General features: G+C 28.5%; 1 protein-coding gene across 2 annotated transcripts; it reads left to right on the top strand.

Moving 5' to 3' along the window:
* The first annotated feature begins 14,322 nt into the window (after window positions 1-14,322).
* LOC118048495 (protein SMALL AUXIN UP-REGULATED RNA 10-like) lies at window positions 14,323-17,218 on the top strand. Of its 2 annotated transcripts, none has more exons than XM_035058193.2 (3): window positions 14,323-14,815; window positions 16,420-16,967; window positions 17,087-17,218. In XM_035058193.2, exons 2-3 carry the CDS (start codon window positions 16,514-16,516, stop codon window positions 17,113-17,115), a joined length of 483 nt encoding a protein of 160 aa, XP_034914084.1. In that variant the 5' UTR covers window positions 14,323-14,815; window positions 16,420-16,513; the 3' UTR covers window positions 17,116-17,218. The 2 variants fall into 2 exon arrangements, with proteins under 2 accessions (XP_034914084.1, XP_073266363.1); XM_073410262.1 differs by lacking the exon at window positions 14,323-14,815 and adding an exon at window positions 14,872-15,768.
* Window positions 17,219-22,546: the final 5,328 nt, after the last annotated feature.

The raw sequence follows: 22,546 nt of genomic DNA, 5'->3' as shown, positions 1-22,546 counted from the left end.
ATCACGCAACTTATATGGTACAAATTAATTATATGTTAGTAAATAAAAATAAAATTTTAATATTTGGAATAAAAACTCATCCTAAATTCAATCTTATCTTATGGCAATGTGATTATTCCAAACTCTCATTGTAACATTATCATCAGTTCTCTCTCATTCAAAATTTTGCTGAATTTTTGCTTGAAAAGAAAATTTTCAATAATTTTAGTAAGCAATTCAAATTAACATAAAAAATATTTAAATTAATACTAACCTTGAACCTTGAAAACCATACATCAACTTGTCTTTTTCATTCAAGATATTTTTGTTTGTCAGAAAATTATGTCGGTAAAGGTCATCACAAAATAGCAATAAAATTTTTCCGTTGATATTTCAATTTATATTTATCAATTTTCTTTAATGATTTTCAAAGAAACAAAGCATATAATATTTGAAAATATAAACAATAGGGTTAAAATTTTTCCGTTGGTATTTCAATTTATATTTATCAATTTTCTATAATGATTTTGAAAGAAACAAAACATATAATATTTGAAAATATAAACAATAGAATGGTTGATCTAATAACTATGATTTTCTTATTCATAGGATGAGAATAATATCTTGTTCCTGGACAAGAGAAAATCTGTTTTCATTAACTCAAATTTATAGCTTGAAGTAAGAGAAGAATCACAACTTAAATAATATTATTCATGTTTAGAAGAAGTAAATAGAATTAAGTAAAAATGGTGTATGGGAAAAAACTAATCAATATAAAAACTTCATTTGACATGAAAAAAAATCTCAGTACCACGGTATTACTAAAGTTTAATTGCATAATTGTACGGACTCCTAGTAATTACGAAGAGGAGAGCTGGTTTAACAGTCGGGAAAGACGGAAAGGAAAGCGCCACGTGTAGGGGGGAACATCCTCAAGGAATATGTGCAATGTAGTTTAAAAACCGAGGTGATGATTTTCCAGTCAACATGTTAAATTTAATTATAATTTAAAAATTAGTAAAATTAATAAAAATTATTTAAATTTGTTTAAATTCTGTAAAATCAAATCGATTTTATAAATTTTAAAAAATATAAAATTATATATTTAATTTGTATCTTAATATTTTTATTATTTTAAATTTATAACTTGCAAAATTTGTGCAATTTAATAATTAAGAGCTTGATTTTGACTATAATTATTATAATTTTTTTAACGATGCAAGTTATTTGTGGATTTCATTTCCATAGAATTAAAATACCTATTTATTCTTCATAATTTTTTATGTAAACTATTAACATATCAATTAATATATTACTTTGTTTTAACTGACAAATATATAGAATAAAAGTTGTAAATTAACATACTTGACCTTTGGAGTAATTAATGTTAAATGGTCTATTAAAATTTAAAGGGACTCATTTCTTGTAAATAACGAAGTAAGTGGGTTGATTTGTCCAAAAAATAAAGGAATCAATGTGAATAAAATAAAGATGTTTGGATTTTTTTATTATTTATTTTATTTTTATTTAATTGTGTTATATTGTTAATTACTACTTGATTGAAATTATTAATATATAATTAATTAAAATAATTTACTTGATTTTATAATTTAAATTTATATTTTATATTTTGTATCGTGTCAAAAAAAATATTTTTAACAACATTGAATATGTGTTTTGTTAGAATAACGTGGAGGGAAATATTAATAATAATGAAAAGAGTTGAAAAAAACGAACAATTTGGGCTGGTTATCATACAGTATGATTTTTCATTTTTTTATTTATTTAAACTCGCCGATTAACTCGTGAGTTATATATATATATATATAATCGGCAGGCAGTAGCCTGTTTTATATAGTGAACGTTCCTTACGTTTCTTAGAAAACAATTTAGATTTTTTTAAATGTTAAGAGGTAGGATTAATGGTTAAATTTTCTGTTCTTATTTTTTATATTCAAATATTAGTTTCAGTATTTAGGAAAGTTTATTAAATTTCTTTGAATTTACTAAGTAATTAGTGTGAGAGAATTGTCTTTAAAATTGAATGGAAAGAAATTCAGAGCCTGTACGTTTCTTAGAAACCATTTAGATTTTTTTTTAATGTTAAGAGGTAGGATTAATGGTTAAATTTTCTGTTCTTATTTTTTATATTCAAGTATTAGTTTCAGTATTTAGGAAAGTTTATTAAATTTCTTTGAATTTACTAAGTTAGTGTGAGAGACTTGTCTTTAAAATTGAATGGAAAGAAATTCAGAGCCTGTTAATGTTATATATATATATATATATATATATATATATATATATATATATATATATATATATATATATATATCCAAGCTGACAGGGGTCTAAACGTAAGCTATGGAAAATTTATTGGATAAGAAGAAAAAAAAAGAGTTTAACTTTGTTGGCATGTTGCACTAATGATTGTTCATACAGGAAATAAGATTTTATATTAGCTAGGGTGGAGGCATCTAATCGGTTAGTGAATTAGTTTAATTAATATTGTACTTAATTCGTTATTGTGTAATTCATTTCAAAGGATAAATTAATTAGTTAAATGTGGAATTCACATGAATCTCTCTAATTAGTTAGTGAATTAGGCCGAATTAATTTAATATTTTTCTTAAATGATTATTGTTAAAGTCATTTCAAGGATTAAATTAACTAATGTGGAATTCACATGATTCTTTCTCCTTACTTAGCATGCAATGATAAGTCATTATATCATGTTTAGTAATATATTAAAATAATATATTTTTTTATTTTTTAAAATTAATTCTTGAAATTAGCAATTCACAACAATAAAAATATAAAAAATTAATTTTAAAAATTAAAATTTTAAAAAAATATTATTTGATAAAAAATAAACAAGGCCTTACATGGGTGCGTGCAAAAACCAATAAAAATATACAATATTACAAATAGAATAAAAATATACAATATTAATATCCCGCAGGGATTGCCTTAACTGGGATACATAAACATTATTAGCAAGTATGCTTGCACATTAATTAGTTTATTTCAATAATATGAGTGTATTTATTTCTTGGAAAATGGTTTACAGGAAACCATTTTCCAAACTTTTATATGTTTATTTATTATTAGAAAAGTTGGTCAACGGAAAATACTTTCCAATAAAAAAAAATGATTTGGTTTTTAAGAAAATATTTTTCTTTTATTTTGGACGGAAAACACTTTCCGGAAGTTGTTAAAAATTTAGAAATATTATATTATTTGCTGATTATATCAAATTTGTTCCTTAAATTTTTTATTATTATATATATTTTGTTTTGAATATTGTTTTTCAATTTCATCATTTGAAATTTAATTTTTATATTAACTTTGGTCCTTATTTTTATAATTTTCATTTGTTTTTTTCTTATTATTTTTTAATTGAAATTTTTTATCTATCAAATTCGGTCCTTATTCTTTTGATTGTTACTTATTTTATTTGAAATAATTTATGAAATAGAAATTATTATTATTTTAATTTCTTCATCTTTAATTTTTTTTTTTAGATTTAATCTCTATTATTTTGATTATTATTATTTTTATTTAAGATAATTTATGAAATTATATATATTTTTTCAATTTCATTCTCATTCAACTTTTTCATTTATAATATTTGTTCCTTATTATTTTAATAAACTTGAAAAAAATAAAACATTAATAAGTTATTTTTCAACTTATTTTTCATGATATAACCAAACACTGGAAAATATTTTTTAACTTATTTTTCATTATACTATCAAATATCAGAAAATAATTTACTTTTTTAGAATTTACCTTTTTAGAATTTACTTAAAAAATACTTCTCAGTAAAAAAAAAAAAAAAAGGCCATAATTTATTTATATTTCCGTTTCAATATTTTCTTATTATAAGCGATTCTAGACAGCCTGACAATATCTTCTAGGCATATCTCCTGACCATACGCCTATTGTTCTTGGTCAACTGGTAGGCTAACGTGAATGTGTTTAGGCCTCAGAAGTTTTGTGGCTGCCTGGTTTTGGCTTAGCGGGTCAAAACGACACAGCTGTTATGATAACATAAAACCATTAAATAGTACTAATATTAATTTTAGTTGGTATTAAAAAAATGTGTACGTGTCCTCCACTCCGTTCCTTCCAAGCTACTCTATATTAAAAATGTTTGAACAAGCAAAGGGTTATTAATTTGAGGCTCCATCGGGACCATTATTATTAGTAATTTTATAATAGAAACCATAGCTTTCAATATATTATTTTTTATGTTTTTTTTTTTAAATAATTTATCACTTCTTGTGTTTGAAAATTAAATTTCTTGACGGTGCAAGGGACTCTGTTTTTTTTTTTTTTTTTTAATCCAAAGAGTAGCAAAATAGCATAAATAAGAAAACTAATTATATAAAAACATGTGAGAGTGAAAATTTATATGAGAGAATACTTAAAAGATAAATAGACACAATACTCCAAATTAAAATCACAAACTATATATCAAGATAGTATTAAAGATCGAGGTCTCTTTTATTGATCCAATTTTCCAGACAATTTGAAAGATTATATCTAGGGAATGAAAGGTTTAAGTTTTACATATTTTTCAACAAGACAATCACTTTGATGATTTGTCGGCCGACTTTGGACATTATATGCTTTTGACCATCTACTTTCGTAGTAAACTTAAGGGTGGAGGTAGCTACTCTTGTATTGTTTATATTGCTTGTTAGAGAATGGAGAGTTAATAAATAACTATTCGTGAAGTTTTATTTAATACTTTAGATTTTTATATTCAGATGATTTTGTGATATATATATATATATATATATATATATATATATATATTGTGTGTGTGTGTGAAAATGTGATAGAATAATTTTACAAAATGAATATAAAGCTATTGAGAAGACATTAAAAATAAAATAAAATAAAATGCATGGGTGAAAAGTTGTTGATTTTTTAAAAATAAAGTTTTTTATCACACATGCATACATAAAATAATGACAACATAATTTATGTATCCATACATGAATAATATTATGTTCACTATTTTTTACTGGCTATGTAATAAAATCAAAATAAAATAAAATAAAAATGCATGAATAAGTAGTATCTATGAATGAATAATATCATGTTCACTATTTTTTAACGTAAATAGTAAACTTGCATCAAGAAAAAGGATAAAATACTTTTCTTAGGTGATTCAATGCGAGAAGAGGAATGCTGTGGTTTCTATCGGTGGTAGAGATAATGATGGTGGTGGCAATATATGTTTTTTCTCCTTCTTGACCATTTTTATCTCTTCAAGTTTTCCTTTTTTATTTTTATTTTTCTTTTCTTCTTTTTCTTTTTCTTTCTCATTTGCTATTTAACCCTTTTTTTTTCTTACCTCGGTTGGTTTTAGGCAAAAAAAAAAAGGGGTTGTTATGGTTGCTGCTAGTGTTGAAGATTATGGTGGAGTTGGCGGTGCATGTCTTTTTCCTTCTTTTCTTTAAATATTTATGAATATTTTTTAGTTCCTTTAAGGGTAACCATGTTATTTCTTCTTCCATTTTGTATTTCAATATTTATTTGAGTGATTTTTTTTAATCTGAAGTGTCTTTTTTTTCTTATTCTTTATATAATTATATGATTATTACCTTTTATTAAAATTATATCATGGTATGTGTTCTTGATGTTACTCGTGTGTTTGTATATTAATTATTATCTGTACCAGACAATCAACTTGTGTATAATAAAATCATTGAAAGGATATTGTCATATGAATGTTGAGATTTTGTTGTTTCATAATAAAGGAAAAATATTTTTATTTTTTCATTCTTGCTTAAGAATCAATCCAAGACCAAAATGATTCTTAAAAGTATCATGTCATCTAAATATTAAGATTTTTAATTTTTAAAAGTTTTTCCCCACTCTTTTTATCATGGAACCAACAAGCGAGAGATAAGATCCTTAAGAGTGTAGTGTCCTCTACTACTTAAGGCTTTGTTAATTTTTATTAGAAAAATATTTTCTTTCTAAAATCTATTTATACATATCACTTAATTATTGTTTTCTTATTATATGAATATTTGTATCTTGTGATATATTTCTCTTTATCATTGTGAGAGGATTTTAGCTGAGTCTATATGGCCCTACAAAACCTATATTTTAAAAGTGAGGATTAGATCTTATTGTTAAGTCTAGATCTCGAATCATTGTTTTAAGTCTTAATAGTTTGTTATCTTCAATAACAAACACACTTATAACAATTTAGAAAATTCTTAACATGAAAATACAATACTTTATTTTATCATGAAAACAAATGCAAAACAACTTGCTCTAAATAAGATGTTTTAGGGTGATTTTAGTCTTTCTTTTAACATAAATATTTTCTATAGGTTAGCCAACCTACCCATATGTAATGACTAAAACCTTCATTGAGCATTTCCATGTATTATTACAAATGGACACTTCATGTTTAATTGGTTATTTTTATATTATTTCCATGAATATTCATGTTTATGCAAATTATTTTTTGAGTTTTTACAGGGACAAGAAAGGAGAATAAACATAAATAACATTTTGAAAGCTCAATCTTTTTAAAGTCTTGAAAGATGAAAAAAAATGCTATTTGATCAAAATTGATAGAAAAAGATGGAATTGATGAGAAATTACATATCTAGACTTACTAATTTTCTTGAATAGGCTTATCAAATAGGTTGTCTAGTGAAGGGCTTAATAGTAAAGAGAGTAATTCAGAAGTATGCTTCCCATAACAGTTCCTTATAATTTTCAGAATCCCAAATGCACCACCTGATTTTTATCCATATTTGATAGAGGTTTACTTAACAAGAAAACACAGTTCACACTAGACAACTTCAACAAAGATTCCTAAAGGTGAAACCTAATATTCAGTTCTTCAAAGTTCCATTTCCCTTTTAGTATTATTGTTTAATCAACAAGTGAGGCTCACTCCCACCCTTGAGGCTATTATAGAAAAATTATTGAAAAAAGAGCCAATAGTATGATTTAAAGGCAATTGAGGGCATGAATTTGTATGATTCTATGAAAGTTTCTAAAATATACATAGTACTAAAGGTAGTCATACCATGAAAATTCAAGGTGTTTGAGTTCATTAAGTTTACATGAGTTGAACGCCCTAAGTCCTATTTGAGAATTTACTATAATAAAATGGTGAAAGTGATCAAGGATGACAATTTTCTCATTCATTTTTTCCATGAAAGCTTGAGTGATGTTATCTTAGTCTAATATATAAGCCTTAATAGGGGGGAAAAAAATCAAGAAGTGGAGAGATCTCTTTGAAGCATTAATATGCCAATATAAGTTTAATATGGAAATGGCTCCAAATAGATTTGACCTTCAAAGTATAAAGAAAATAAACAATGAGTCAATCGAAGAACACGTTCTAAAATGGCATGGAATGACAATATGAATTAACTCTTTCCTATTAGAGAAGGACCTTATCTCTATTTTCATTAACACCTTCAAATCTCCATATTTTTAATACCTAATTTTTAATTTCTCAGTATATTTTATAGATGTGGTGACTGTAGCAGAAATGATTGAGCGAAACTTAAAATTAAAAAGGATCAAAAGTTCATTGGTAAAGATGAGCACCATGCTAAATGACATATTAAAAATGACTATTAAATTGAGAATCTTGACCATAAATACTTTGATTTATCCCCTCAACATCTTGTCTTGTCATTTTAGATATTATTGAGTTTCATAGTATTGCTAACATCCTAAGAATCATTATCAATTTTCACTCAATATTATTTACCAACATCTTTTAAGCACATGATACATTAACCCAGTCTTGATGAGTTGTAGTCTTGATGAACCCCATATAACCACTGTTCCTAAGATGGTATGATCCAAGTTCTAAATATAAATATCATAACAAGTTTTTGGACCATTCAATTAAAAACTGTAAAAATTTCAAAAATCAAGTTCAAAAGTTAGGAAACATAGGTCATGTTGAATTTATGAAGAATAATGACACATATCATATCATCATCAATCCATCATGAACATAGCAAGTGATCAATAAAGATGGTGATAAAGGCACTTGATGGGTGTTATTAAGCCACACATGTTTGTTACGGGAAGTTGAAGTGAAAATAGAATGAATGTTATTTTGTCACCTTATTTTTGGTTTTGAACTCTGTGGAAAAGGTCATTAAAACCTAGCTTTTATTGGATTTAGTTTTCATTTATTTTGGGATTATGTGCCTTTGTTTACTTGGTCTCATTATTGGTTTGAAATCAATATATTTTTTTATGACAATAATTTTTAGCATTTTTATTGACATTCATGATTAGAAATACAATAGAAAATTCTCTCAAAATTAGCCAAATTCCAAGATATGTCATACATATGCTAGGTAACAATACCTCTTCTTAAATACCAAAATCTTATTTTTCATTCTCAATAAATCATAAAGATAAAAGTTTTGCCAATAGTCAATTTTAAACCCTAAAATATACCTTTTCTTCCCAATAAGCCTAAAAGTTCAATAAGCTAGCCAGAATACAAATTAACAGAAAATGCACTCTTGTATCGAATAAGAAATTTTAATAATAATTGAAGTGCAAAATAAATACACCTGAAAATATCTTAAAACAAAAAATGAATGTATTTATATGATATTGTTAAAGAGAGATATTTTACAATATAAATCCAGGCACAAAATAGATTGACTTGACTGTTAAATAACGAACATGATGTTTGCAATACACAAGGCATGCATCTCGTGTATAACTTGTAGAAGTACACATCTCGCATGTAGTATATACTAGAATGGTGGCATGTGTTAAGCTATAGGTCGAGTTAATTTTTTATGTGGATGACATGAAATGAGGCCGTATGCATTGCTTGAATGCAATGGGCTTCCTCCACATGCTGGCGAGTGTGATCCATGTGCCCATATATTTTACTTGCATTTCCACTCTAGTCTATTACTGATTTTTTTAGTTTCATTTTTTGTCTCTTAAAACTTATTTTTTTATCAATATAATTTCATTTTATTTTACCAAATCAAACATCAACTAAGTTTCGAAATGTTCCCGAGACTTTACTATAACCCAATATTTAGTCAAGAAAAGACAAACTACGAAGTTAAATAACAAATAAAGTTATTATGAATGTGCAAATTTAAACAAAAAAAGTTTAATGATCCAAAAGAAACTTAAACTTTTCTCTTTATTATACAAATTAGTCTGTGATATTTTTTTTAAACTCATATTATTAACCACCATGGACATAAAATTTTTAAATTGATATATATATATATATATCTTATTATAAACACATTCTTATAAATTTGAACGCACATGTCAGGAAAACTCATACATAAAAATAAATAACTAAAACTTGATATACATGGTATATATCTATAACAATAATTTTTTGTGTGCTAGTAATGGTTTTATATCTGCGTCAATTAAGATGTATCTGTCACGGTCATCTACCGCTCATTGAATCCAGTCTAATGTCCCTCATCTTGATTTTTTATGTATTTGTGATAATAGTATTTTCATCTATCCATACACTACGTACAAAAGGCATGCTTTATTAATTTTTTTTTTAACTTATCAATTTTGGCTCCCAGCAGCTTGGCACGCTACCGTTTCTGATTTTGTCAAAGCTTATGGCTGCTAAGCTGTCTGGGAGTTTGGGACTGTGATCGATTAGGTAAGGTTTATTTATTTTTGTTTAAAATTAAAATTTGTATATTATTAAATTGTTTTGATATTTTAATGTTAAAAATAATTTTTAAAAAAAATATTATTTTAATGTATTTTTTAATTAAAATCATTTTAAAAATAATAATTATGGCACTTCTAAACACCTCTAAATTTAAATAAAAATGGATTTCATTCGCTAGGTTGGTAACGTTGCATATCAGCAGCCTATAAATGATTCAGGACAGGTTAATTTATACAAGAAGTTTTATTTTATAGGATGACAATTTAAAACATAGTTGAATTGAATATGGTTGCCTATGCAAATTGCTGGAAATTAACTGTTTTAAAACGTGATACATAAAGGTTGGAATTTTTTTTTTAATATAAGTGTTCGGACTAGCTTATGTTTATCTTGATTAATTCTACAAACTCTAAAATTAACGATTGTAAAAGCTTTCAATGGTATTAGCAAAATTATATATATTATTTGTTATGACAAGTACCCACGGTAAAATTGTGTATATTATAGTTATCAAGATTTTAATTTAGTACAAGTTGCTACCATTTTCGTAAAATTATGTATATTATTTGTTTTGTTTTTTCTCTCTTTATGGCTGGATGCCTTGGTCGAAGTTAGAAAGCAGCCAGGAAATAGAGTTGAGATTGTATTTTTCACACAAATATTCGTAATTGAACCCACCAACTTCTGCCCCACGACATTCAATGTCCATCGTCAAAGCCACTGTTGACAAACACTTGTCGTGTGATTTTGATTGAGAGGCAACCCGACCAACTCAATTTGACTTTTTGCATGATTAGCTCAAAGGAAAATTCGCTCTCTAATCCGAATACTTCTCCTCCAAGCTGCATGGCACTGTTATTCGTAGTGACAAATCACAGATCCTTCAATGACAGTGGTCGACGATCAAATTAAGGTAAATCTGAATCAAAAACCTGTCCTTCCAATTCTATGGAAAGTGCTGAAAGAGAACGCCCAGTACATGGTTTTAGCCACAAGGCTTGACTAGTTAAGATTGTACTGCCTCCTTGCACGGCACTTGTACAGAGTAAAAAGCCATGGTTTCTTGAGTTGCAATCTGGCCAATTTAGGTGGAACCTACAGCACAGCCACAGAAAGAAAGAGCAAACGTCTGCTCTCATGGATGGCGATACGTGTTCCTTTAGCTTGTGTTATTAAGTGACACAGACAGCACTGGTGCTTAAAGTCCACCGGATGAGCCCAGTTGTTCAGCTAGCCTAATTCAGTGAAACGTACGTAGACATGGGTGATCAAAATATAGGTCAAGAATCCCAGCAACCATTCGTTTCTGTGATCTACCAACCCAGAACTAGCTAGAACCCAAGCAGGCCACCGCATGCCCGGAAATCATCTCCTTTTAGTTGACTGGGATCTCTGCCTGAGAAGAACTGCTCCCCCTCGTCACCACCAAGCTCTATGCGCTCGATGTTCTTGAGATGCCACGATGTTTTACCCTCTAAGAATCCTCATATTGTTTCTTTAAGCCCAAAGGCCCAAATATATATGTACTCCTCAATCATCATATCAGTTGGGTCTTCCATTAGATCATGACTTTATATGGATAACTATGAGAATTAATAACGAGTACATTGCGAGGAAAGCTCCTATTCTATGGCTATATGGAAATCTTTTTGTAAATCAGTCTATTGATTTTCAATGCTTTCATGTATGAGTTACTCTGCAAATGTTTTTAATGTTCAGAATTTGTTGTAAAATCTAATTAAGAAGTTTTATTGTCGTTGATATTTGTACATATAAGAGATTCTATACACTTGATAGCATATTATTTAAAAAATTTAATTGTACATACTTGATTTTTTGAGAAGAAAAAAAAAAAACACTACAGATTATATCACATGATATGATATTTTTATTTAGAAAGGTCTTTATTGAAAAATAATAAGAGTGTATACAATTGGAACATAATTCAACCTCTATATTACATTAAATTTTTAAATGATTTAAGAGATTTTAAAATAGATTGATATGATATTAGAGATATTTTTTTATTTTAAGTTCAATATATATATATATATATATATATATATATATATATATATTAGGGGTGAGTAAAAAAACCGAAAAACCGATTAAATCAAGAAAATTAGAAAAAAAAATATCCGAAAAAAACCGAACCGTTAAAAAAAATTGATTAGACCATTTAAAATTTTGAAAAAACCAACTAATTTGATTTTGGTTTTATAAATCTAAAACTGAAAAACCGAATCAAACCAAACCCAAACCGAAAAAAAACCGAGCTAAATTGAAAAAAATCGAGTCAAACCAGTTTGAACCGGTTTTTGTTCTGAAAACAAACCAGACGAGTTTCGTTTTTTTTTTTTTAAATAATTTTGGTTTTTTTATTTTTTTTTTTCTATAAAAACCGAACAAAAAATGATTAGCTCTAGTGTATGTGTAAAAGCTTATAATACCATTTTTTGTCTAGTCAAAATATAAATAATTTACAATAAACATATGTATTGTTATTTTTTTATTTAATTTTGTAAAAACTTATCTTTAATTTCTCTTTCATTAACTTACATGGCTGATATCATAAGAAGAATTAGATTCAATAATACTGGCTTGAGGAGATTAATAGTTTTTTTCTTTTAATTTTGAGTTATTACCAGCCTACCAATCCATTTGTCAAGATGCTGGGACTTTATAGGTTTTGCTCTAGTACTTCTATATAAGATAAGTTACTTGCCACATATGTTTATAAAAAAGTTAATATGATTTTTCAATACATAAAGCATATTTGTAGAAAATATCCCATAGTTATTAGAAAGAAAATGGATGAGAAGTTCTCTTTTCTTTTATCCTTTCTAATCTACTTATTTGTTGCTTTTAATGGAGTATATCAATAAATACATGTCAATACATTTACTTCGTTGAGTTTATTACTGGGATAATTATTAGAGTTAACTAGACGTGAGGGATCAATTTTTTAAAAAATATATATAAAAAAATTTCAAGTCGATATCATTATTAAACTTGAAAATATAATCATTATTTTTTAAAAAAAAACTTACATTAAAATAATTTTTTATTAATATGTTTCTTATTTATCTTAAAAAATACAAGGTTTTTAACTTGAATTATTTTATAAATTAAAAAAATATGATTGTTACAAAAAGTTAACAAAAAATATCAAAAATAATATGATGTGTGATTTAAAGCTAAAAAAAATCATAAATATAATAAAATCTATTTTAAAACTTTAAGAATAAAAAAACAATTTAAATCAAATTTTCATGAACAATTTATTATGAGTATTATTATTTTCATATCATATATACAATAAATAAATAAATAATTCAAATTCAAATAAAAATTTATAATAATAGCATTTAAAAACTATGTCAGATTAAAGAATAAATGAATTTGATAAATTTTTTTAGTACAAAAAAACAAAAGAAAAAATAGTAAAAAGATAGAAAAAGGTAAGCCTAGCACCTGGCTTATTAGTAGCAGGCCACATGCGTGTGGGCTTGAAAGCCAAGCCCTTGCATGTTTTCCAACTTTTATTTAAAAATAAATAAATAAACAAACAAAATAAACACAAATAGCAAGTTATTTATTGTCTTAAAGAAAATATTGTCTCCCTCAACTCTGAAAGATGCATCCTTTATACATGTTAGTCAACTGAGCTATGACACAAAGTTGTTATAATATAAATTAAATAAATATATTAATTAGTTTTATTATTCATATTGTCGCTCAAACACAATAAAAAAATCTCTTTTAAAAAAAAAAAAAAGTTGATAGGTAATATGTCAATTGATATATTTTTAAATATGGTAGCATGACATAGTAATAATTGATTTATTAATCATCAAATCAACATATCTACATTATATACACAACAACAACAATCGTTGAGTGGACTTCTGTACAACCATAAGGTGATAGAATCATTATCTTGATAACCATTCCATTATCAAATAAAAAAAAATAAAAAAAAATCAAAGCAACTATCCATGGATATCCAATAAAATTTTATTTGTTAAACAAGAAGTTTTTTTATAACGTTTTTCATTTTAAAAAGGAAAAAATTCAATGCTGGAAAGTAGGGTGTTCATTTTTAATTTGATTTGATTTTTACTTATAAAAATAATCAAACTAAATTAAAAAATTAAAAACAAACTGAAACTAGTTCAAACCAACCGGTTTTGATTCAATTATTTTAGAATAAAAATCAAAATTCAACCGACTGGTTTCAGTTATGTTATATTAAAAACCAAAAATTATATTTATTTTTTGGATTTTTTTTTTATAATTTTCAATGAGTTAGGTTTCGATTTGGCTTAGTTTTTTCGGTTTAATTTTTCAGTTTTAGACTTATAAAATCAAAACTGAACCAAATTGGTTAGTTTTTTAAATATTCTAATCAGTTTAATCAATTTATTTCATAGTTTGATTTTCTCAATTATTTTCTTAATTTAATTAAATTTTTAATTTTTTTACTCACTTCTACTGTAAAGTTTATTTTATTCAAATTGAGAAGGAAGAAAATAAAAACAGAGGAGGGCATGGTCCACAAGAAAGAAACTGAGGGTGTTTGGGGGGCCCATCTAAATGAAATACTGAGAATCAGTTGATCACGTGTACCCAACACAAAGTGCACAACTGCATTAGGATTTTGAGCAAAGCAAAGCGGAGCAAACTGGCTGTCACCATTTGTATCTGGTCTGCACAATCTCCATCCAATCCAATCCAATCCAATCCATTCTTTCCTTTCCTCGTTTGCATTGCATTGCAGATCTCTCTTCCTTTCCATATTGGATTTCCCTTTTTTTTGTTTGTTTTATATAATCATAACAGACGGAAGCGAAACCAGCGGTGCAGCCACGAAAAATTTCCTGCCTTGTTAACATTATGTAAAAAATAAAAACATTGATTCTCAAATATTCACTTGCTTTGGGATTTCATAGATAAATATAGGATACTGATTGATAGTTATATAAAAAAAGGAAAGGGAGAGAGAGAGCCTGGCCTTCCTTTTTACCCCTCTTTTTTAGAAGGAGAAAATCTCTCTCTTGGTCGCTCTGAGTTCTTTCCCAGCTCCTGAAACCTCCAATTATGGCGTTTCTGCTCCCTTTTCGCAGCATTTGATTTCTCGTCCGGGTACGTTTTTACATATAATATAATGGCTTTCCATTCAAAACGTTGTTACTTTAATCCAAAAGTTGATGATATCTCTCTTTTCTTCGTTTTCATTTATGTGAATCTTCAGGGATCGATCTCTGTTTTTTTTTCTCTATGACTTTTTTTTTATTATTATTTGTGTATATTCATGGGGCTTAAGATGATGAGGGTCATGATATGAAAGTTGAAGTCTTTATTTGAAAGAGAGATTTTTTTTTCCTTACAGATCTTATGTTGATAGTTGTGACAATTGTGGTTGGGAAAATATACAAAATCCGTATGTTTAATGATGGAGGTGAAGATTGTTTTTTGTTTATTAAATTAAATCTTGAGAATTTTCCCAGGTAATAGTAAAAGATCTTTAATGGTAGCCAAGTGGAATGAATGCCAGTCATGGTGAACATTTTTATGAATGCCAAATAATCATGCAATTTATGCGAGGAATTGAAATTTTTGTCCCAGCACTAGATGGGTCCCATAGTTGGGATTGTTGTGCCTGTTGCAGAGATAGTCATTTCATGGTGGTTTTGATTTTCGAAATTATTATTTTCAATTTCTACCTTTGATAGGGTAAGATCACAACCCTTGATGATGTTATGCGTTATCTTTTAGATCTATTGCCTGTATAAACATCGTACAGATCTTCCCATGATTATCTTTTATTATCTATTGGATGATTATTTCTTTTTTAAGGACAGACGTGCGAGTAATTAAATTACTACTGTTTAATAATATAAACAGATCAGTATGTATGTTTCTCTTATCACGCTGTAATCAGGCCTCTCTCTCTTTCTATTTAATTTGTATAGTTAGAACATAACTATGTTTTCGCACTATAGTTCGAAGCAGTGGTCGAAATCATCTTTTAGTTTTCCTCTCGTTGCAGTTTCAGAAACCATAGGGTTCTTTGGCCTGCTCTAAAATCTTCCCTGGTAAGATTTTCAGAATAAAGAAATCTGATAGATTTTATCCTCCAACTATTCGAGGAACATTTCATGTTTTAATTTAATTAGCATTTGTGAAGGAAAACCAGTTCTTTGTGTTTCCAAATCACCCTTTAGGCTCTGTAATCTATATCATTAAATTAATATATTAATTGTTTAATTTTGCGTTGTTGTTTTTAAATCAAAGCACTTTTAATTAAGATCTGTATGATGTTTATTCCAAGTTCTTATTCTGTGAGAGCGATACAAAGAAATCGGATCGCCTGAGGGAGGTAAAAGTACTGCCATGTATATTTGGAGGTAGCTATGATGAGAAGTCGTGTTGTGGTTGTTTAATTCTTGCTTTCACCTGTAAGAGCCTTGGTTCTGTTCTATGCTCCTGCCTGGCTCTCAAGAAATTCTTGTTCCTAAAAGACTGACAAGCATTAGATCGCCAGCTAATCTGTTGTTTCTGGTTCTAAAACTCATGACATTATAACATGGATAGCACTTTGTAAACTAGAAATTGACCTGATCATCAACTTTGATTGTCTAGTTAATCACAATTTTGAGCACTTTACCAATTATTCTTGTGATGCTGGTAATTCTTTGTTCATGACTTTTTATCTACATTTGTATGTTTTATGCATGGAAATGCAGTGGAAGATCATCTGATGCGACTTGTACGTCTGCAATCAAACACTCTGAATTCAGTTCTGGGGTATTTTTCACTGTTAGTGGTAAATATTTAGAAATGGAGGACAATAGTAGCAGCAAGTTGACTGGAATTCGGCAGATTGTTAGGCTAAAGGAAATTCTCCATAAGTGGCAATCTGTAACAATTGGCTCAAAGGAAACCAGCCCTCCCTCTGGTCATCCCTCCAATGGCATTCCACTAGCTGTTAATAGGAGGCTGAACAGTGTTAAGTGTTGCGATTCAGACGAGGACAGTTGCCACAGCCCAGAACCGCCAGCCGACGTACCCAAAGGGTATCTGGCGGTTTACGTTGGACCAGAGCTTCGGAGGTTTATCATCCCGACCAGCTACCTTAGCCACTCCCTGTTCAAGGTTTTGCTGGAAAAGGTTGAAGAGGAGTTTGGGTTTGATCATACCGGTGCACTTACAATCCCATGCGAGATTGAGACCTTCAAATTTCTCCTAAAGTGCATGGAGAGCCATCCAAACGACCACGATGATGAAGGGTCAGGTAAGGGTATTTGTTTATTTTAAGTTAAAGTGCCCTCGCTATCATCAATCGTGATGCAGGAATTGCTTGTCTTCAGTATCGTCTCCTCCATTACTGATGATTCCTTGGTGATATTGCAGCTGAAGGTGCTTTAGCTATTGAAGAGTAATCGCACTGGTCTGTTTGGTCCAGATTTTACGACTTACTTCGGATGTAAAGCAGGTTCTCGCAGATATATTTTTTATTGACCAAAAAAAAAAAAACATAGGAAATTTTAGTTAGATTTGCAGGTGTGTTTTTGAATTTCATGGGCAGGGATATTAAGCTTTTACCGGTCTGTTCTGTGTGTGTTGGGATGTGATCTTATGTTTTGTATGGGATACAAGACAGACTTGTTTGTCAAGCAAAATTTCATAACTAATAATTGCTATATATCTTATGAAGGTCCACATTCACTACAATTTGTCATAATCTTATGTTTAGACTTCATTGTTTTTGCTCTATAAATGGTTGCCAGAGTGTAACATCCGAAAGAATTATAAATGGGAATTCCATCTCTCGGAGGTTTCCAGGGCCAAGTTTGTAATGCCTCTTGCCATTCAATTGAATATACACAGCACATTAAATATAAAAAATTGAAATAAGAAAAAAAAAATAGGATATAAAATATTCATTTTTAAAAAAAATTTAAGTTAACTTTCCAAACCCATAACCCGGATCATTAGACTCGAAATACCCTATCTGAAAAAAACTATAAAGTCTAATTCTCAATCAATTAAATATTGATTGATGAAATTAAAAAAAAAAAAAAAAGAATCAATTAAATATTGATTGATGAAATTAAAAAAAAAAAAAAAGAATTTTAGTTATACAAAAGATCAATTTTAAAAAATAACAATTAAAAAAAATAAAGATCAAAATTGAAGTATAAAATAAATTTTATATTTGATTGAAGGGTGAAATGGAAAAGAAAAAATAATTTAACAAAAGAATTAAAAAAAATCAAAAGAATGAGCATCAACATTGACATAAAATATAAAAACAAAATTTTGATTGAAGGGTGAAATTGAAAAAAAAATTTACAAAAGGATTAAAAAGAAAATTTAAAAATCAAGATAATAAAGACCAAATTAAAAAACATAATACCGTCATTTTGGATTAAAGGATAAAATTGAAAACCAATAAAAGTTTACAAAATGGACAAAAAAAAATCAAAAGAATAAGGACCAAATTGAAAAATATAATATTTGATAAATTGGGATTGAAAGACGAAATTAAAAATAAATAAAACTTCTACAAAAAAGCCAATAAAAAAAACTAGAAATAAAAAGATTAGGGACTTAAATTGAAATACCAACAACAAAGAGGGTCAAGCTATAATATTTGAGGAAGAAGAGACAAAAAAAAGAAAAAAAAAGAAAAAAAGAAAAGCTCACATACGACAAACCAAACCACCACCACCACTAACATGCATTGCTCCAACAAGAAAAGGATACAAAGATGTTTCTAACAATAACATGGAAGGGTATTTTTAGATTCCAGGAGGTGCCACTCATATTGTTCAAAGTGCTTGAGTGCATCCCACATGCCTCCGAGTTTTGTACATGTGCCTGACTTTTTTGTTTATATATATATATATATATAGCCAAATACCAATTGTTTCTTAGCTGACTTGAACAAAAAAATCATGATGAAATAGACAAAAAAAATCCCCTTGAAGTTAGTTTTAATTTTGACTTTCAATTGTATTTTAGTTGTTTCGCTATATTTTAATTTTTTTTATTAATTTTTATATTTGTTCAAGTGCGAGATTACTCCTTATCTTATAATTTTATATGATAATAATGAAAAAATCTATCATGAGAGTACCAAATTTTCCATTGATTTTAGTATCGAAATTTTTACTTATAAAGACATTTTAATCTTTTTACTATGTTTTTAAAATAAGAAAAGATTTACTTGTTTCTATTAATTTGATAATGACTAATACCTTATATAAAAAATATTTTAGTACTCCTAATAGCTAAGTCTAAGTTTGTAATTCTAAAAGAAAAATTATTATTTACTGTTTGGCACCGCGTTCCACAAAAATTTAATTTTTTTTTGTTTAAAATTAATTTTTTTATGTTTTTGAATTGTTTTAATACGTTGTTCTCAAAAATAATTTTTTTAAAAAAAATATTATTTTAATACATTTTAACACGAAAAACATTTTGAAAAGTAACTGCAACCATACTCTGAACAGTATAACAGTAGTGTTTTCCAATAAATAAACAGTAGTGTTTTTCCAGTAACGTTTAGCTTTTCTTAATGAGATGTTGAACGCCTATATTTGGTATTGTTTATTACATCTCTCAACAAGAGTAGTGCTCTGGATGCCATTTGAACGCAGACTGAGGATTTTATGGGCATCAAACAATTGCCCCTGATATATAAATCAAGGCCACGTGAGATCATAATATTTAATATTCTAAGCATTTTTGTACGGCTCTCTCTTCAGCCTCATGGATGAGTTGGCTGTGTCTTCCTCGTGAACAAATTTGTAGTTTATTTCTGAGGAACCACCTCCCTTGAATTATTTATTCAATGGTCTGCGCCTCTCTCTCTCTGTATCTCAAGCGAGCACATGATTCCATGATCAGCACCCCGACACGATAGCAAGCAGCAAGGATATGATCTACCTCTCTGAACCAAGCAATACACAAAACATCTCGCGGATTGGGGTGTTTTTTATCGAAAAACTAGTATGGTTTTTTAAAAAGAGCACTTATTTTCAAAAGCGTAACGATACAATTTATAAACTGTGCTGTTTCGAACAGAAAAACGCAGTGCTAAATATCACAGCAACCTGTATAATTTCTTAGGCTATGCTAAGTTTTTTTTTTTTTTTTTGAGGATTTTCAGAGGAACATGCTCAGAAACTGTTGTCTTCGTCTCCTATGTTTCAAAATGTAATGAGAAGTAGGATTTGGATAATCTTCTACAACTATTTAAGAACCTTGAACATTTTGCCCTGATCTTGTCCTTAGGCCTTAGCCCCCTTCCATGAAGAGTCATCAACTAGCTTTTGATTTCCAGCCTTGACCTAAATTTTAAGAACCAATGCCACTGTTCGTTTGGTAGATTCTGTCTCCTCATCCTGTTGCTTCTTCAGGCATGGAAGCTGCTGCTCCCAAAGCAATTGTTTTTTTTTTCGAGGTTGCGCTTGGCAACGGCACAGCCTAAAAGATTATAAACTTTTTTTTTTTGCCTCGTTCTTTGAGTTATGCTATTTCTCAAAAACATAAAAATTAAAATTAAACTGTGCTAGTTTTTCACATGATCATAAATTTAGCGACTAGTAAAACAACATTACAAAAACATTTAGAAAATTAGCATAGCAGAATTAACATGATAATTGATATATGTTAACAAAAGTTTCACATATTATTGCAACAAAGAAAATATTCAAATCAAAATAAAAAAAAGCATTTTTATTCTACCATAACTCATTGACCGAAGTACTTGATTAACACCGTAACATACATTAATTAATCGTAAAAATTAAACTAATTATACATTATACTATTTTATAATTCTTCATAACATATAATAACATGAAACTATATCTAATAATCTCCATAACTCGTAAAAAGGCATGAAGTACTCTTGAACGAGCCCAGAGCACTTGTGTACGGATTTGGATCATCATCCCAACTCATCCAACTCAAGAGACATGTTTGTAATATCCATGTAGGTGTGAGGAGAACCAATAACATCCTAACTCGTGGATGAACCTGGGTCACTCGTGGACAAACCTGGGATGCTTATATACGAACTTGAGATGCTCGTGAACGAACAAGCATCCCCAACATTCTATTGATGAGCAATCTCACATTTTATTAATGCTGCTTCAAGACGCTCAACTTCTTGAAGTCTACAACAACATAAATTGAGTGTAGTGTTGGCCACAATACGTCCCTTCTCATCGACACTTTCACGGATAGTCGTTGCTGCTTTTCGAGCTTCCCGTGCCATGTAATTAATCTATATACATACATTAAAAACCAATAAGTAGTCATCACTATAATAAAATTAATCCGGTATTTAATAAATATAAAACAATATTACATATCAATCAATTTTGTTTGGGTATAGTGCATTGGATTTTTTGGATGTCTCAAGAAATGAAACCAAGTCAGTGTAATAAAACAATGCATAATGGACAAATAACATTTCATGTAGGTATCTATATTAATTATCAGATGTCGCTCCTGAAAAACACAATCTTTGCTAACATCTTAGAGATAAATGTAAGATGCATGAATTACCAATCAACTATATGGAATCCAGGGCCTTAGTTACTGCAACTACACGTGAAGGTTTTTATTAGTCTACAATCTTAAGAGATGCTACATAACTAGTGAAGAGATGTTGTAAGTTTCAGAGGTTTGCTTTGTTCACTTGCCAACCCTCTACTAAGCTAACCCCAATTTCCTTTTTATGACCTTTCTCACAATGGGGAATGTATGTATTAGGACCATTCTCAAAAGCCACATACCATAATTTAGTGATGTTTTTTTCTTTTGATGGATCATTCACTAGCCTAAAAAAGGCTAGCTTGTTCTCTTTATGCATACATGAAAACTCTTTACTCGCTGCTTTATTTCTTTTACATAAAATAGGAAATTAATTCCAGAAAATATTCGGAATAGCAAAAACATCACCATTATATTTATCTGAAATAGTTACAATTTTTTTTTCTTCAAAGAGTCATGTAGTTTTCAAAATAGATAGGACAATTCTGAGATAGGTAAAGATAGAAAAAAAAAAAAAAAAAAAAAAACCTTTTTATATAAAAACTAGCATACAAATGTATATGATATATACTTATTTTTCTCCCCATAGAGGACCAATCATTTAACATTCATAAAATCCCCACTTTCTCACTTAATAATTGGCACATATTGTTTGTAAAATACCTTTAGTTTTTTTTTTTTTTTTTAATGATATGGGAAAACTTAAAATTTGCTTACCAATAAATTGGAGAGAAGTAACCATTTTTCTTTTTTTTAAAAAAATGATTATAAAAAGAGATCTCTTTTCCTCGTACTAGCAATGAGCAAGGGCCTATTCATTAATTTTCATGTAACCCGGATTAGGCAGGCCATCTTCAAAATACTCCATTTTTTCCCGTTAAAAAGAGGGGAATGAAGACAGTTCTAAACATCGGAATTGAACACCTCAAATATCAACAGAAAAAACAAGATAAGTGTGCAGACCCAGCATAGTGTCATGTGCTGTATTTGCCGACCAATCGGCTATTGAATTAGCATGACCTAATTTTGGAAGCATATATGTCTCAAGCCAAAAATCAATTTTAGGCATGCAATAAATCATCAAGAACATTCACAAAAAATCTTCTCAAAATTCCAAAGACACCATCATCCCCAACACCCACATAAGCATTCCTGATAGTTCTCCTCCGATCATGGACATCTAAGAAACCCATGACCTCCAAGGCAACCAAGCTCTATCAATAACCGGGATAAACCACATGTTTAACTAAAACAGAAACCATACATGTAGTAGCATTGTAGTATCAAATCATAAGTCTTGAA

This window comes from Populus alba, chromosome 6 (assembly GCF_005239225.2).
Source record: "Populus alba chromosome 6, ASM523922v2, whole genome shotgun sequence".
In the NCBI taxonomy this organism is placed as follows: domain Eukaryota; kingdom Viridiplantae; phylum Streptophyta; class Magnoliopsida; order Malpighiales; family Salicaceae; genus Populus; species Populus alba.
Note: the sequence above shows the minus strand (reverse complement) of the source record. Positions and strands in the feature narration are given on the sequence as shown.

Coding starts and splice junctions, on each gene's coding strand:
- LOC118048495 (XM_035058193.2), top strand. CDS start 16,514: ATGGAGGACAATAGTAGCAGCAAGTTGACTGGAATTCGGCAGATTGTT. Junction 16,968..17,086: donor CCACGATGATGAAGGGTCAG/GTAAGGGTATTT, acceptor GTGATATTGCAG/CTGAAGGTGCTTTAGCTATT.